The sequence below is a fragment of the Aquarana catesbeiana genome, linkage group LG04 (assembly GCF_042186555.1).
Source record: "Aquarana catesbeiana isolate 2022-GZ linkage group LG04, ASM4218655v1, whole genome shotgun sequence".
NCBI lineage: Eukaryota > Metazoa > Chordata > Amphibia > Anura > Ranidae > Aquarana > Aquarana catesbeiana.
This window is the reverse complement of record NC_133327.1, coordinates 261,792,199-261,809,976: the sequence shown is the minus strand read 5'-3', so window position 1 is coordinate 261,809,976 and position 17,778 is coordinate 261,792,199. Positions and strand designations below refer to the sequence as shown.

Below are 17,778 nucleotides of genomic sequence, written 5' to 3'. Positions count from 1 at the left end.
CTTTGTTATTACCTCGGTATCCGATGTTCCACCTGCTAGAAAAAGGAACAGCACTCCACACAAGTTGTACTTAACCAGGACGTAACTTTTACTGGAATCAGTATAAAAGTAGTATTACAATATTTGGTCTGTCACACAAACATAGTGCAACAGCCCAATAAGTACACACAGTAATTAATACACATAAAGTTATATTAAATGATCTCTGGAAGTGCGTCTCCAAGTGGGACTAATGCCAGAATGAGAAATACCTTAATTCTAGGCACCTTCCCACTTCCAGTGCACGCTTGTAACTACAAGAAGACAACGTTATTAATATATCACAAATGCAATTCCCTAGGGAGCTCCCCCTGCTTTAGAGTGTAAACTCTCTATTAACCAGCAATTAGGATGCAAGGCCTTGCAATGAAATAGGCAGTCTTTTCTTTGTCTTCTGTCTTCTGCTAGCTATTTACGAATCATAAATTGTAATCCAACAGTTGAATAAACCAGGGTTAAATAAAGTAGATGTTGAAGGTATATTCTTGTGGTGTAGTAACATGTAACTGTCTCCGATGCAATTAACTTTGTGTAACACAGTGCTAATAGTACAGTGAAGGGTAGGCTTGAGGCCTATTTGAACTCAGTTTCTATTTCCAGCAATCCTCCTGTGTGGGACTACAGGTCCCAGCACACTGTGTCACAGATTCAGGTGTGTAAAAGTGCGTTAAGAAAACTTTGGGCAGCAGCCCTCTCACCCAACTGGGTCCAGGCAGTTGGATGCCTGTGCTCCACAGTATCTCAGTTCATTCGCTGCGGCCACACCGTCAAGCTATTCCATCTCACAGACGACCGGGAGTCCTTGGTTACCTCCTTCAAGGGTCTCTGGAACGATCACACTGCTGCTCCAGCATGCTGTGATGTAAGGCAGGATCGCTGGCTGCTCCGCTCCGCACGATGTAGGCCGCAACTCTGTGGAACACCTCCTCACAGATCCTTGCAGGCAGGCCATGCGTCTAGAAGAGACCTAAGATGGCCGCCGTGGGCCCTTTTATATCCTACCCAGGATGCATTTCAGTACTGAGTGTTGCTGGGTAAAATCACTCAGCATTCTGGGTAGATAGGTTAATGTGAAAAGTAAATAAACAGTCACTTCCTGTCATATTTTCTCATATTCTTGAAAGAGTAAAATAAAATGAAGTCCATTCACCAATTTGGCCACTAGATGGTGCCACATACTAAAATATAATACTGTTCATAGGTGCTACAATTGCGATTGGTTGCCAGAGGTTACAGCATATCATTACCTCTCACTAATTAGTTGGTAGAGGTTACAGCACATCATTACTGCTCAATATTAGTTGCTAGAGGTTACAGCACATCATTACTGCTCACTAATTAGTTGCTAAAGGTTACAGCACATTATTACGATCACTGACTGGTTGCTATAGGTTACAGCACATCTTTACTGATACTGGTTGCTAGACATACACCACATCATTACTGCTCAATGATTTGTTGCTAGGGATTACACCACATCAGTACTGCTCAATGATTAGTTGCTAGAGATTACACGACATCATTACTGCTCAATAATTAGTTGCTAGAGGTAACAAAACATCATTACCGCTCACTGATTAGTTGCTAGAGGATATATCACATCATTACTGCTCATTGATTGGTTGCTAGAGGCTACTGCATGTCATTACTGCTCACTGACTGGTTGCTAGAGATTACAGCACATCATTACCACACATTGGTTGCTATTGGTTACTGCACATCATTACTGCTCACTGATTGGTTGCTATTGGTTACTGTTCATCATTACCATTTTACTTACTGGTTGCTAAAGGTAAACATGGCAATTTCTCTATGGAGGAGCCCCTGGACTAAATGTGGTAGTCTCTCTATGGAGGGGCCCCTGGACTAGAGGTTGCAATCTCTCTATGGAGGGGCCCTGGGACTGAAGGTTGCAATCTCCCTATGGAGGGGCCTCTGGATTGGAGGTAGCAGTCTCCTTATGGAGGGGCCCCTGGAGGTAGAAGTTTCTCTATGGAGGCCCTCTAAAAAGAGAAACTGCTACCTCCAGTCCAGGGGCCCCTCTATAGAGGGACTACTACCTCCAGTCCAGGGGCCCCTCCTATTGTAGAGCGCCTCTCAAATGAAAAGCCCCAGTAATGACAATAGTGACAGTAGTGCTGTGCTGTGCTCCCCTCCCGGGAGTTCCCCCCTCCGTGTGTGCTCTGTATGTGTGACTCTCACCGGAGGTACAGTAACTTGAGCTCATGCATCTCTCCCCTCCTCCTTCACAGCAGGCAGGTGCGGAGCGGCATTGGCGCTTTCTCTATGATAAAGGCAAAAAAAGAACTGTGACAGTGGGGTGGGGGTTCAAGGAAGCGGATAGCCCCAGACTTGCCGCACGCGCCGAGACATCAGCGGCAGTGCCCATAGTTGAAGAGAAGCTGTGCAATGTTAGGCGGAGGACAGATCACTCCGCCGTGACTGACAGGGCTGCAGCAGGGACTAGAGGAGCAGTATCATGGCAAATCCAGCCGACTGCTCCTTCCGCAGCACCTGACCCAGCGCTGTCAGAGTCATTTGGAGGAAGTGCCTACCATTGCAAAATATACTGTTGGCAATGGCAACCATGGGCAGCGTGGGCTCAAGGTCAGGGGGCAGCTGCTTTGGGTCCCACAGCAATGATTGGGCCCGGGGCAGCTTCCCCTTTTGCCCTGCCTTAAAGACAGCCCTGGACTTTGATTGATTTGGACTTCACTGTAAATTTAAGAGGACTTAATTTATGGCTTTTACTGTATTTTGCACTTTATGATTTTGCACAATAAGTAATTGAAGGAGGGTGAAGTTTCATATACTGATCTAATTGCGCTGCCTTATATTGAGTGTGTTATAAAGACAGCGAACATTAGCCTGCTGTCTGCTAAATTTGGGTCACAGGAGTGCAGAACTAAGTGCACTCCTGTGACCCACAGGAGTAGGACCAAAAGAGCTTTGGCCCTACTTCTTGTTTAATTCGTAATGAGGGCTTGATAGAAATTGGCTAGCAGCAGGACAGCTTTTCATCAGCGAGAACAGGGACAGCCACAGTGAGCTACTGGCCAATATCAATATGCCAGTCAAAGCAGCCTTATTAACACTGAATGAAACAGCATGTGTTACTGCTAAAGCTATCTGAAAAAGAAGGCTTTTTTTTCAAACTGTAATGAATCAGATTGGGGTGCTGCTGTATATCAAGCTAATTGTAAAAGTAAAAATCTATTCCAAATCCACAGTCAAATATAAACTGAAAATGTATGCTGTTACTGAGAACCACATGGAAAACAATGCTGTTCTATAACCATTCACAGCTTTAAGTCAACAAAACATGTTATTTAAAGGATTTTTGTATTTTTAATACAAATTCATATCAAAAGACATTCTTGTCACTGGTATTTAAAAATGTTTTTTTTTTAAAATTTCGCCTTTCGCAGTTCAGGTCGACTGAATTTCAAACAAGATTCACCGGACCCCTGGAAAATTGAAGCAAAGCAGATTCTGCCATCACTAGAATCCACACATTTCTACAAAACTGAACATTTTTGGGTGTAGTAACACTTTAGCAAGTGGTAAACCATATATAGCATTTAGGAAATCTAGATCTATGTTTAAATAAAGAGACCTTACCAACTGCACTATAGTGAGCATCAAAGCCGGTGTAACGTTCTTCATTGGAGAAATCAGACCTAAAAGTAAGGCTGAGAAAGTTTCCAGGAGATGTGATTACTTGCTTCCCTGGAGCTTGTTCTGTGTCAGTACTTTCCTTTCCACAGAATGTTGTCAACACTTGTTCATCAGTCTCTACCTGTAAAGAAAACAATAGCCAACATTCAGATTACTTTGTATATTCTGGAGTCAAGTGCAACATGAATATGAGATCAGTACAACTTTGTTTTGTCATATGGTATAGAATAAGCCTGAACATTACAAATACTGACATTCACTGCAGGGTTTCTCAACCTTTTTACCTTGGAGAAACCCTTGGCAAAAAGTTTGAGATCTCGGGGAACCCCTAAAAAAAATGTCTACAATTACTGTAGAAATAGCATTAAATCAGGGTTTCTCAACCGAGGTTTTATAGTACCCTAGGGTTCTGTGAGAAGTCCCCAGGGGTTCCGCCACAAATAAACACTGCAGCCGATGTATTGTATATCCCCCCAATGTTGTTTTCAGCTTTCACTGACAGTAAGTACTGTCTATGTACATTGATACCCAATAGCTCCTCTGTAGTTGCGGCTCATGTGAACTCAGAGGGTGGCACCGGGAGGAGTGGAGAAAGTAGGAACACTTTACTGAAAGAGGAAGTGACATCCTGTGTATGGCAGTACTGAATGCAGACTGTGGAGATGGGGAGCAGAGAGTGGGAGCATGTGAATGGATCAGACTGAATGTCTCTCCACCCAAACATCACAAAAAAAACAAACATGTAGACTTATCTCAAGAACTTTAATAATGTAGACATAAAGAACTGGTCCATATTCACTGATTGGTTGCTAAAGGGTAACTGCACATGCTTACTGCTCACTGATTGGTTGTAAGAGGTTACTGCACATTATTACTGCTCAATAATTGCTTTCTAGAGGTTACTGCACATCATTACCGCTCACCTATTGGTTGCTAGAGGTTACAGCACATCATTACCACTCACTGGTTGCTAGAGGTTACAGCACAACATTACTGCTCACTGATTGGTTGCTAGAGTTTACTGCACATCATTATTGCTAACTGATTGGTTGCTGGAAGTTGCTACACATCATTATTGCTCACTAATTGGTTGCTATAGGTTACTGTGCATTATTACCACTTACTTATTGGTTACTAAAGGTAACGGCACATCATTACAGCTTATCTACTTACTTTTATCCATTTTTATCCTTTTATGAGCCATTTATTTAAAGCACATGCCTGTAAAGAAACAATAAGTACATACATACACACCAAAAACATGTCAGCAAACACAAAATAGGTACTAAACTAAATACATGGGCAAACAGCAAATCAGACATAAAATTAGCACCATACTGACACGCCAGACAGGTATCCGCAGACAAGGAGTCATTACCATACTGACACACCAGAAAAATATCCGCAGACATAAAATCAGTACCATACTGACACACCAGAAACATGTCCGTAGACATAGAGTCAGTACCATACTGACACACCAGAAACATGTCCACAGACATAGTCAGTAACATACTGACGCACCAGAAAACGTGTCACAGATTACAGAATTAGCAATAACATGCAACGCCAAGCTGCAGCTAACAAAGCCAGCAGACTACTCTTATGCAGTAAAAAGGGAATACATTCCAGAGACAAATCAGTTATTCTACACCTTTACAAAATGCTGGTTCACCCTCATCTGGAATATGTACAGAGGTCAGTAGTAGGTAGGGCAGTGTACAGAGGTCAGTAGTAGGTAGGGCAGTATACAGAGGTCAGTAGTAGGTAGGACAGTGTACAGAGGTCAGTAATGGGTAGAGCAGTGTACAGAGGTCAGTAGTATGTAGGGCAGTGTACAGAGGTCAGTAGTGGGTACAGCAGTGTACAGAGTAGGCAGAGCAGTAGGGATGGGCCGAACACCCCCCAGTTCGGTTCGCACCAGAACATGCGAACAGGCAAAAAATGTGTTAGAACACGCGAACACCATTAAAGTCTATGGGACACGAACATGAAAAATCAAAAGTGCTAATTTTAAAGGCTTATATGCATGGTATTGTATCAATGCAAAAAAAAGTTTTAAAAATGGACGTTTTTTCGGGAGCAGTGATTTTAATAATGTTTAAAGTGAAACAATAAAAGTGTAATATTCCTTTAAATTTTGCACCTGGGGGGTGTCTATAGTATGCCTGTAAAGTGGCACATGTTTCCCGTGTTTACAACAGTCCGAGAGCAAAATGACATTTCTGAAGGAAAAAAGGTCATTTAAAAGTACTCGCGGCTATAATGAATTGTCGGTCCCGGCAATACACATAAAAGTTCATTGATAAAAACAGCATAGGATTCCCCCACAGGGGAACCCCGAACCAAAATTTAAAAAAAAAAAGCGCGGGGGTCCCCCCAAATTCCATACCAGGCCCTTCAGGTCTGGTATGGATATTAAGGTGAACCGGTGCCAAAATAAAAAAAAAATGGCATGGGGGTCACCCTCACAATCCATATCAGACCCTTCAGGTCTGGTATGGATTTTAAGGGGAACATCGCGCCAAAATAAAAAAAAATGGCCTGGGGTCCCCCCAAAAATCCATACCAGATCCTTATCCGAGCACACAACCTGGCAGGCCGCAGGAAAAGAGGGGAGGGTGAGAGAGTGCCCCCCCTCCTGAACCGTACCAGGCCACATGCCCTCAATATTGGGAGGGTGCTTTGGGTGCTTCTCCCCATGTTGATGGAGAGAAGGGCCTCATCCCCACAACCCTTGCCCGGTGGTTGTGGAGGTCTGCGGGCGGGGGGTTTATCGGAATCTGGAAGCTCCCTTTAACAAAGGGACTCCCAGATCCCGCCCCCCCCTGTGTGAAATGGTAACGGGGTACAAATGTACCCCTACCATTTCACAAAAAATGTGTGAAAATTGTAAAAAAAAACACAGTACACGCCTTGGGACAAGTCCTTTATTAAATAAATAAAAAATAAAACTGTCCCACGGAGTCTTCTTCTTCTTCTTCTCGCGCTCTGATGGACCGAAAAAGAAAAAAAAAGCCGCATGTCGCCTACGATCTGCCTCCATGGGAGGCACCCGCTGTAATGACCGGCCGCTCTCAGGTGACAGCTCTTTCATAACTGGGGGCGGGGCCACACGATGATGTCGCTGGGTGACCCTGCCCCCTCTGACGCACGGGGACACCCCTATGGCTTTCCCGTAGCGTCAGAGGGGGCGGGGCCACCCGGTTATGTACCTGAGTGACCCCGCCCCCTCTGACGATACGGGGAACCTATAGGGATGTCCCCGTGCGTCAGAGGGAGGCGGGGTCACCCGGCGACATCATTATGTGGCCCCGCTCTCAGTTATAAAAGAGCTGTCACCTGAAAGCGGTCGGTCATTACGGCGGGTGCCTCCCATGGAGGCAGATCGTAGGCGGTGTGTGGCCTTTTTTTTTTTTCTTTTTTGGTCCGTCGGAGCGTGAGAAGAAGAAGAAGACTCTGTGGGACAGTTTTATCTTTTTTTATTTTTTTAATACTTGTCCCTAGGCGTGTATTGTGTTTTTTTTTTACCATTTTCACACATTTTTGTGAAATGGTAGGGGTACATTTGTACCCCGTTGCCATTTCACACAGGGGGGGCAGGATCTGGGGGTCCCCTTGTTAAAGGGGGCTTCCAGATTCCGATAAGCCCCCCCCGCCCACAGACCCCCACAACCACCAGGCAAGGGTTGTGGGGATGAGGCCATTCTCCCCATCAACATGGGAACAAGGTGCTTTGGGGGGCTACCCCAAAGCACCCTCCCAATGTTGAGGGCATGTGGCCTGGTACGGTTAAGGAGGGGGGTGCTCTCTCATCCCCCTCTCTTTTCCTGTGGCCTGCCAGGTTGCGTGCTCGGATAAGGGTCTGGTATGAATTTTGAGGGGGACCCCCACTCCATTTTTAAAAAAAAATTTGGTGCGGGGTTCCCCTTAATAACCATACCAGACCTGAAGGGAGGTTCGGGAGGGCACAAATCAGGGGGGTCAGGAGGGCACACACCAGGGGGGTTTCAGGAGGGCACACACCAGGGGGGTTCAGGAGGGCACACACCAGGGGGGGTCGAGAGGGCACACACTAGGGGGGTTCATGAAGTCAGGAGGGCACATGCCAGGGGGATCAGGAGGGCATAGTATGGGGACTGGGAGGGCACACACCAGGGAGGGTCAGGTGGGCACACACCAGGGGGGCTCAAGAGGGCACAGTACGAGGGCTGGGAGGGCACACACCAGGGAGGGTCAGGAGGGCACACACCAGGGAGGGACAGGAGGGCCCGCACCAGGGAGGGTCAGGAGGGTACAGTACGAGGGCTAGGAGGGCACACACCAAGGGGGATTAGGAGGGCACACACCAGGGGGCAGTGAAAACCTGGAGACAGTGACAATTCATAAAGTCCAATTTCTCATAGTGCTTTCCTTTTGTCAGCTAACAGGCAGCACTTCCATGCTAAGCTGCAGTAACTCATCAGTCCTCTCCACAGTTTGCATACAGCATTGCCATAAACAGGATGTCACCTCCTGTTTCAGCCACATGCTGCACATGCTTTCTCTTTCTGCAATCTGCAGTGCTGCCATATACAGCATTGCATGTGCTGCTTCAGCTACGTACTCCCACTCTCTCCACTCATCCTGGTACTGCCTCTAAGTTCACAGGAGCCAGTACTGAGATGACCTTATCCAGGTTACTGAGCCACCATGACTTTTCTCCAATAGTATCAAGTTGCATTGATACAATCATACCTATTTAATGGAGAGAATAGATTCTAAACCAGAGCAGAGATCTGACCACCAGAAGTGTGCTTTAGCAGTGTGCTCTCTCAACTTCTCCTGGTCCTCTGAGTTCACAGGAGCTGGAACTACAGCGGAGTTATCGGGTATCAGTGCATGCTAACAGCACTTACCTTCAGTGCGCAATGAAAACAACACTGAATGCATGTCCTCTGTCTGTAATCTATGAACTGACATATTCTTTGAAGAAGCTATGTATCCCACATTCCCTGGGTCTCCAAGTCTGATGCTCTTCACAGGTGCGGATGACAACTCATGGGGTCTCCAGGCAATAGGAGATTGTGGGTCCCCCTGTGTCCAACACTCAAGCCACACCCACACAAAGGAAAATAACTGGAACCGATCTTTTGTGGCTCTCAGTGCAGCAGCTAGAGCAGGAGATGTTGGCTTTCTGCTGCTGCAGTGAGTGCCATAAAAGATCAGCTTGAGTTATTTCTCCCACCCGATGCACTGATCACCTGCTGTATCCACACATGATTCCCCCTGTTGGGGGGGGGCCGCAGGACCCCCTATGTACCTGGGGCCCCTGGGCTTTGCCTAGTGGTGCCCATGCGAAAAGAAATGTGAAAATGTGAAGCAATGTGAAAAGAAATACTGCAATTGTGATCCTGAAGCAACACCTCTCCTATTATGCTCTCATGACCATATCCTGTACTTTTGCCCTATATATGTTGTCATAACGATATGCTTAGTTATATGAATAGTATATTCAGGGGCGTAGATAAGGGGGGGCTCAGGGGTGTTCAAACCCTCCCCAGGGCCAAAATGAAATGCAAGGTGTCCCTGCTCTGCAGCCGCACCTGGCACCAGCGACAGGCAGCACTGCAGTCAGTGGCACACAGAGTGTAATAATGCCACTGCAGCAGGTGTAATAGATCATTAGGCATACCCGCATTCATGTTGTGGTACACTGGCAGGCCAATCTATCGGTCTCGGGCTGAAGGCTGACAGATCTATCACCAGGCAGCCCACTGAGCACAGTGGAAGCTGGCGGTGCGTGTAGTCCTGCTCACTGCTCTCTACACCCTGTATTCCCATTGGCTTGCAGTGCCATTCCCACCTTGGGCTTGGCAGAGGAGCTTTGCCTGGGCCCTGGAGGGCAGAGTTCTTGTTTCAGTGCTGTGTAGCCGCCAGCCCCCCACATGGATGATGCTGTCCTGTCCAGGTACGTCACTCTTCCTCTTCTGGCCTAGTCTCAAAGAGTCTCAGAGTGTCCTCAGACTTACCACTGCTCAGACTGCTGTGCTGCTGCTGGCATTCTGCTGTTCATACTAGGTAATCATGAGTCAGTGAGAGACTATCTGTGATTCTGTGTGGCAACTGGCAAAGTTAGTGATTAAGGCTGGCTGGGCTAAGTTTTGTATTGCTTGTGTTACTGACAGTTGACCGAGGCTAAGCTGAGTTTTCTATTGCTTGTGTTACTGACAGACCAGCTTGGCACTGGCAAGCTTGTTGTGGTGCTCACCGGCTTACTGATTCAGCACTTGGCACCACAACATGTCTGCCAATGCCAGTGCCAGGCTGGACTTTGTGCTGCCCTCAGTGGCATGCCTTGGCCCTGTTTTACCCCTGGTTCATACATATGTGGTGCAGGAAACGCATTGCAATCACACTGTGTTTTTGATCTGCTGCAGGTGTCAATTCAAAGGTTACAACTTCCCAAAGGAAGGTCGCAAATGCAGTGCTTGTCTGAACCAGATCGTATGGTTGGTTAAAAAAGGTGCCTGCACTTCTTTGGTGCGATTCAAAATGAATAGGCTCAAATCACACCACACAGAATCTCATATGAATTGCACAGGAATGTGGTGCAGTTTCTGTGCGATTCACATGCAAACTATAGTGTGAAACCAGGCTTACTGTGTTGATTGCGGTACAATCAAGGCCCATTCATTTTGAATGGGCTCAATTCGCACCAAAATGATGCATGCACCAATTTAGGAACTGCACTGCAACTGGTTCGCATAGTCGTTTTGTTAATGCGATCCAGTGCAGGCAAACACACTGTGTTTTGCAACCTTTGTTTGGGGTGTCGTTAAGATAGCACTGACACCCATTGCAGATTGCAAGGAGGGTGTGATTTGAATGAGGTGCATGAAATGTGCGTGGATTGAGCATTTCCCGCATTCTAGTGTACCTCTGCGTATCTCCTAAGCAGCAGTGTGTTTTTCCTCTGTCAGTGCAGGAATGTGTGCAATTACACACCTTCTCGCACCAGCAGGTTCCACATACAGTGCAGAGCAAAGTATAAAACCTAAGCGTGCAAAAAAATCAACACAAAAGCTCCGAGAAAACTATGAAATTACTAGAGATGCGTTCAGAGGTAATCCATTAGACTTAATTGACAGAACCACACATTGCATTTCAATTTTTCCATAATTAAGAGACTCTATAGATCACCTATCTGTCGCCTATGAATGTTATTAATGATTCTTTGCAAAATATATATATTTCTTGAGGGACACTAATGTGGAGGACTGCTTAACAGAACTAAAACTGAAATTCTAAATTGACAAAGAAATTTCTTTTTGCAGGGTGTTAAGGAAAAGGCAGAACTCCGGAAGCGCAAATGAAAAATTCTTTAAATGGAGAAGGAAGGAGCAGCTGTCCTGGCAGTTAAAAGTCCTCTTGGAACCACTGGAATATCCAGCTGAACGCACCAGTGAATGTGAATGTGTTAAAGCACAAAGTTTGCACTGATGCAAAGCCATACCAAGACCTCTAAGCTGTAAATGACTGTGCCACTTCAAATCCACCACACAGATGTATTTACACAGCAAAAGATATCACCTTTTACCATAATCAAGGTGACTTCCAGCAACTGGGGCACCAAAGAATGAGAAACAAGATCTGCCAGACTTTGTCAGATATACAGTATACTCAACAAAGCAATTAACAAATAATCACCTTAGTGAAAAACATACATCAGTGCCCATCACACAGAAATATTAAATGGAAATCATAAAAGTCCTACTCATCAAAATTATACGATACTGTTCCTTTTAAAATGTGATCCAAAAACATGCATTGTGGTCTTCAGTGCTCAGTCTTGATATGTTGCTCCATGTAAGTCCCGCATGGAAAATATTGGCACACACCACCTAAATGGTATGACCTGGTTACCATAGGTCCATCCTGCGCCTTTAAGGGGATATATGTAATAGCACCACCTTGTCTCCCTCACTCCACGGTAGGTTCTAGTAGTGCCCCATCCCTTTAATAGTTGGCTGCAACAACACCACTCCATCTCCTCCACATTGCAGGTACAGATATATTCTACAAGGATAGAACACTCTGCACTCTGTTTAAAATGTTTATTTAAGATAAAAATATAAAAGACAATACTCACATTAAAAGGTGCACAAAATCTGTGCAAAATCATAAAAACTCATCAAGAGCCTGCCTCTATCTCCCTCAGTGTTCTGAGCAACTCTTATAGCACTTCTCGGTCGCAATGTGATGATGTCACCAAGGTCCACCTAACATGTTTCATCATCAAGGCTTTGTAACAGGGTATCACTGAATTTGCATTGCTCTTGTCCTTTGGGGACTGAACGTTCCTTTATCTGTACTTGAAGAAGAAATTTTACTGACACCCCAAGAGAAGAATGTGTCAAGAATATTATTCTGATCCTACCTGCTGTTCCATAGACCCCCTGCAAAGTTTTCTGGGCTCTGTCATCCAACCTGCTGGCTCAGGACCTGCATCACATTTGTTGCTGAGTGGAGAGGAGGAAGGCCAGTAAATATACATTTGCTGACCTTCCCTACCTAGAATAACCACAGAAGATTTATGAGCTACGACATTTCTTGGATAAGTTGTCACTGGATCAGCTGTTGTGGCTGTGGAAGAAGCTAATTGAGCGAGATCTGCTCTCCATTAGCTTCTGTGGAAGGCAGGGAGACATCAGGGGTTAAATTGACCCCTGATGTCTCATTAAAAAGAACCTTTCACAGAAAAATCTTATTATACCGTATACAGGTCTATTTGTTCCCTATGTCATGCAAATAATGTTTAGTGAAAAAAATAACAATTTAATGTGACACAAAAGCACTTATAAACTCCCCTAAAAAGTTTTAACCCTTACCTCGTACATACAAACACATACCAATAAACACAAAGCAGTCAGGGTACCTACATAAAAAAATGTCAATTACACTACACATTACTTATTGATGTGCACTCAGGCATGGGATCAATAATTTAAAGCAGAGATCTGCCCCCCCAAAAAATATAAATAAAAACCAGCAGCTACACATACCGCATGCAGCTGCTGGCTTTTAACCAATTCAGCCCTGGAAGAATTTACCCCCTTCCTGACCAGAGCACTTTTAGCGATTTGGCACTGCATCTGACAATTGCGCGGTCATGCGACGTTGTACCCAAACAAAATTGACGTCCTTTTTCCCCCACAAATAGAGCTTTCTTTTGGTGGTATTTGATCACCTCTGCGTTTTTTTTTTGCGCTATAAACAAAAAATAAGCGACAATTTTGAAAAAAATGCATTATTTTTTACATTTTGCTATAATAAATATCCCCCCAAAATATATAAAAAAACATTTTTTTTCCTCAGTGTAGGCCGATATGTATTCTTCTACATATTTTTAGTAAAAAAAAACGCAATAAGCGTTTATTGATTGGTTTGCGCAAAAGTTATAGCGAAAAGGTGCAAAAGGTATAACAAAATAGGGGATAGTTTTATGGCATTTTTATCAATAATTTTTTCTTACTAGTAATGGCGGTGATCACCGATTTTTATCGTAACTGTGACATTATGGCGGACACATCGGATATTTTTTACACATTTTTGGGACCATTGTCATTTATACAGCAATCAGTGCTATACAAATGCACTGATTCCTGTGTAAATGACACTGGCAGTGAAGGGGTTAACCACTAGGTGGCAGTGTAGGGGTTTAGTGGGTCCTGGGGAGTATTTCTAACTGTGGGGTGAGGGCAAGTCACAGGGAGCAGAGATCAGTGATACTCTCACTAGGCAGAACGGGGAGATGCTTGTTTACTTTAGCATCTCCCCGTTCTTCCTCTCCGTGAGACGATCGCGGGTATCCCCACGGACATCGAGTCCGCGGGACCCATGAACCGACTCACGGAGCTTGCCGTGGGTGCGCCCGCAGGATGCCTCTTAAAGGGCAACGCACAGGTCATTGGTATGCCTGTACACGCCATTCTGCTGCAGTATATCTGCGTGAGGCAGTTGGCAAGCGGTTAATAATAGGACACTTACCTGTCCTGGAGTCCAGCGATGTCGGCACTGCAGCTAATGTTTCCATCAGCTGTCGGGTGCTGCCGCCGCCACTGCGGGTAGGGGTACCCAGCAATGTAGCCTTTCGGCTTCATGCCAGGAACCCTACTGTGCATGTGCGAGGCCCGCTCCTCTCTCCTACTGGCCCGGAGACAGGGGAAGAAGGAGGGAGGAGGAGGGAGCCCCAGCCATGACATCAATAGCTGCGGCTGAGGCTCCCGGAAGTGGGAAAGGATACTTGTCAAAATCAGGTATCCTGTCGCCCCATCCCCCCTAAAGGTGCCAATTGTGGCACCGGAGGGGGGGAAGAATCAGGTGAGCGGAAGTTCCACTTTTGGGTGGAACTCCCCTTTAATGGCTATTACTCAGGGTTTACTTGAAACTGGTGCCCTGTAAGAACTTTTAAAGCATCAACTATTGAAAATTTGGGGTGCCAAAGTTGGTCGTTGTTTACAGGCACCCTCAATTTTCAGGCTTGACATGTTGGATACTCACTGCAACCCCATCTTTTATACCAAAAATGAGTTGGTTTTAGTGCCCTACAATTAACTTTACTGTATTTTTTTACTGAAAATTTTCCCTTGATAAACTGTTGTTCTGATATTGTGTAAAAAAAAACTGGAACTACCAGCATATTATTTTCCAGGGTCTCTGTGTTCAGAAAATATTTAAACTGTTTGGGGGTAAGCTAATATTCAGGCCTAAAATGATTTTGTAAACATGTGCAAAAAAGTGCAAAAATGTCTTTGCCATCGAAAGGATTAATGGTGGCTTAAAGTGGTTGTAAAGGCTCAAGGTTTCTTTTATGCATTCTGATCATGATGGTAAAAAAACCTTCTGTGTGCAGCAACCCCCCCAGCCCCACCTAATACTTACCTGAGCCCCCTCTCAATCCAAGCGATGTCCATGAGAGCCTTGCCTCTCCGGAGACTCACACTCCTGATTGGTGTTTGGCAGCAGCAGGAGCCATTGGCTGACATGTCATTCCTACAGAGTTCCCTCTAGTGATGCTTATGTGGCAACTAGAGGGATCCTTTTAATAGGTTGCAATGTAAATTGGTTACTTCCACCATTTAGGTTAGCCTGTTTCTATCTCTGACATGGGATTCCTGCAAGATTATGGTGGCCATTTTAGGCACAGCCGTGCTATAGATGTGATCTGTATCATTAGGTGGTCAGTTTTCAATAAGTAAAGCACAGACAGACAGAGCCAAAGATGCAGAGGGACACTGCTAAGAGGGACTTCACATAGACTGTATCCAAAGTCACAGTCGCAATGTTGGCACTTGCAATATGTGCCTAACTTGCCACTGTTTCAGATGGAGACAGAAGTGCCAGGTGGTTCACTCAAACTGTTAGATACACGCGCTGTATAAAGTAATTAATTCTACTTAGTACAGTATGTTGTATATAAACCCAAACAATTAACTGCTCACATTTGCTTCCTTTTGGTATTTTAAATATATAATTGAAAAGGTTTTGCTATATCTGTTAAGGTGTAAAAATACCTGTTTACCCAATGCACTGTGAAATTCAGCTTGAATTTTCTGTGAAAAGCAGAATCCAGAAATTCTGCATCCTGTACACTCTTCAGTGTCATCCACAAAATTCAGCAAGTGTATTAGGACTACATAGACCCCCCAGTTATGCAGAAATTGAGAGAGGGCTGTGTTCTGTAATCTTACCAGGCTTCCTGTTCTACGGTGACAATGCTGCTCCTCTATAGATACAGCATGAATGTGCCTTTTTAAACAAGTAATCTGCTTGGTCACTAGCAGAGAAGTGGATTACTAGCAGAATTACCAGGTAAATATAAGAGACAACATACACCTGAATAAAGAAAAAAAAATGCAACTACCACATCTAAGAATAGGTAAGCTACATTATGTTACATTTTTGTTCTTTAGGCTCGGTTCACACTGGGGCGACTTGTCAGGCGACCTAATCGCCTGACAAGTCGCCTCCCGTTCTGTGCTATGGAACCGTTCTAATCGGAGCGACGCAAGTCGCTCCGACTTAGAAAAAGGTTCCTGTATTACTTTGGGGGCGACTTGGGGCGACTTGCATAGACTTCTATGCAGAAGTCGTCTCGCAAGTCGCCCCGGCAGTCGTTTGCAGGTCGCCTCGCTGAGGCGACCTGCAAGTCGTGCCGCCCATGTGTGAACCGAGCAACAGTGTTAATACACTTTAGGGGAGAAGTACAACCAAAGTGCGTTTGTCTGTACTTCTCCTGTGGATCAAATGAGTGCAGTTCGTTCTCATCCATTTTCAGCAAACAGTGGGCTGAAGCCCGCTGTCGGCTGAGGTCACAGAGCCGGTCCAGGCCGGGGCAAGATCACGACAATAAAGTCGGGATCCGCCCACATGCCTGGACCGGCACCGGGCTTAGTCCCTCAGCAGGCTGCTGAGAGCCTGAGCTAAATGCTCCTGCCCCCTCCACAGCTCAGCGCTCCAGTGTCTGCGGGGGGGGCAGAACAGAGATGGTGACCGACAGTCACAAGCTCTCTGCTCATGGAGCTCTGAGAGCTGAGCGATCAGCGGTCTTTGATTGCTCATTTTTAGAGCCGGCAGGGGACAAGTGCAGCATCGGTACTGATGCTGCATCCACCTAGGTAAGTATGAAAAAAAAGCCCAACTGCTCTTTTAAAGTTTTGAAATGCCCTTACAATTCCAAAAACGTTTAATATTATTGTGCATATGTAGTTAAATCGTAAACATGCATTACATACAAGACAGCCTAAGAATATTTCAGAATCAATAGCCTTAGCTGTAAATAGTGGTGATGGGGGGGGGGGGGGGGGGCGTGTGACACTTTACCAAGTCTGGACATTTTCACTCCCTACCAGTCCAATCATTTTTCAGATTGATTTCAGTGCTGTCACTACACTCTGTATGGCAATTACAGCTACTTTTAAAGTAGAGAGATAGAGCTTTCTTTTGGTGGTATTTAATCACCATTTTTTTTTTTTTTTGCTACATAAAGGAAAAAAAGACCACACATTTTGGAAAAAAAAAAAAAAAACATTACTTTTTTTGTTATCTAATTTTGTAAATAAATAATCTTTCTTTATAAATTTAGGCCAAAATGTATTCTGCTGCATTTCTTTGGTAAAAAATAACCCAAATCAGTATATATTATTTAGTCTGTGTGAAAGTTATAGAGTCTATAAACTCTACATTTGAAAACTGATTAATCCTGATGTATTCAGTGCTATTGAGCTGCTCCTGTCTGGCCATACAGTATATATACATTGGCTGGATAGGAGGTGGGTAAAGTTTATGCTATGTCAAAAATGTTATTTTGTATACAGAATAGCTAAAATTCCCCTCAGTTTATTCTTTGAGGCCTGTGTCCCGTTATGAAGATACTGTGCTTAGGGAAGGACCCTAAGAGGTTGATTTACTAAAAGGCAAATAGGCTGCTAACTTTGCAAGGAATTTTTTCCTTAGATTAGTTAATATTATGGTGGTAAGTAAAGTGGTAAATGTGAAGAATGCACAGTCAATGCTCATCCAAGGAAAAGCTAAGGTAAGGGAAAATCACCTTGCAAAGTGAAAGTGCCCCTGCAAAGAGAACAGCAATTTGCCTTTAGTAAATCAACCCCCAAATGCAACACTGATGCCTCATCCAGTGGTACCCTTTATGTCAGTGAACTTAAGCTCATCAATATAAATTAGTATTTGGAAATTGAAGGTAAAGTGTATTGCGAAATATTTGCTTTTCATCACCCCCATGTAAAAAATGAGCTGTACTATTATTTACCATAAAGAGTTAAATGTTCTAAAGTACACATGATTCTATTCTAGGCTTGAAGACAACCTCTAGGTCATTGTCATTTGCTGTAAACACTCTGAGATAAAGCTTTAGCTGTTGATCACATCCCGACAATGATCAGTAATGTCTGAAAATGACTAATGTATTTACGGACCTTCTCACAATGATGTTCCTCACTATTAGTAAATAGGATGTTCATTATTTCATTCATACTCAAATACAGAAATCAATGTATACAT

The 17,778-nt window shown here is 44.5% G+C and overlaps 1 protein-coding gene across 3 annotated transcripts in view; it reads right to left on the bottom strand.

Annotated features, from left to right (window-relative positions):
• The window catches only part of MASP1 (MBL associated serine protease 1), a 179,072-nt gene that overhangs the window by 120,405 nt on the left and 40,889 nt on the right, over positions 1-17,778 (bottom strand). For all 3 annotated transcript variants that reach the window (XM_073626420.1, XM_073626419.1, XM_073626422.1), the window contains exon 3: positions 3,661-3,838. In XM_073626420.1, the coding sequence (XP_073482521.1) occupies positions 3,661-3,838 (178 nt within the window). The remainder of the gene's footprint in view (positions 1-3,660; positions 3,839-17,778) is intronic.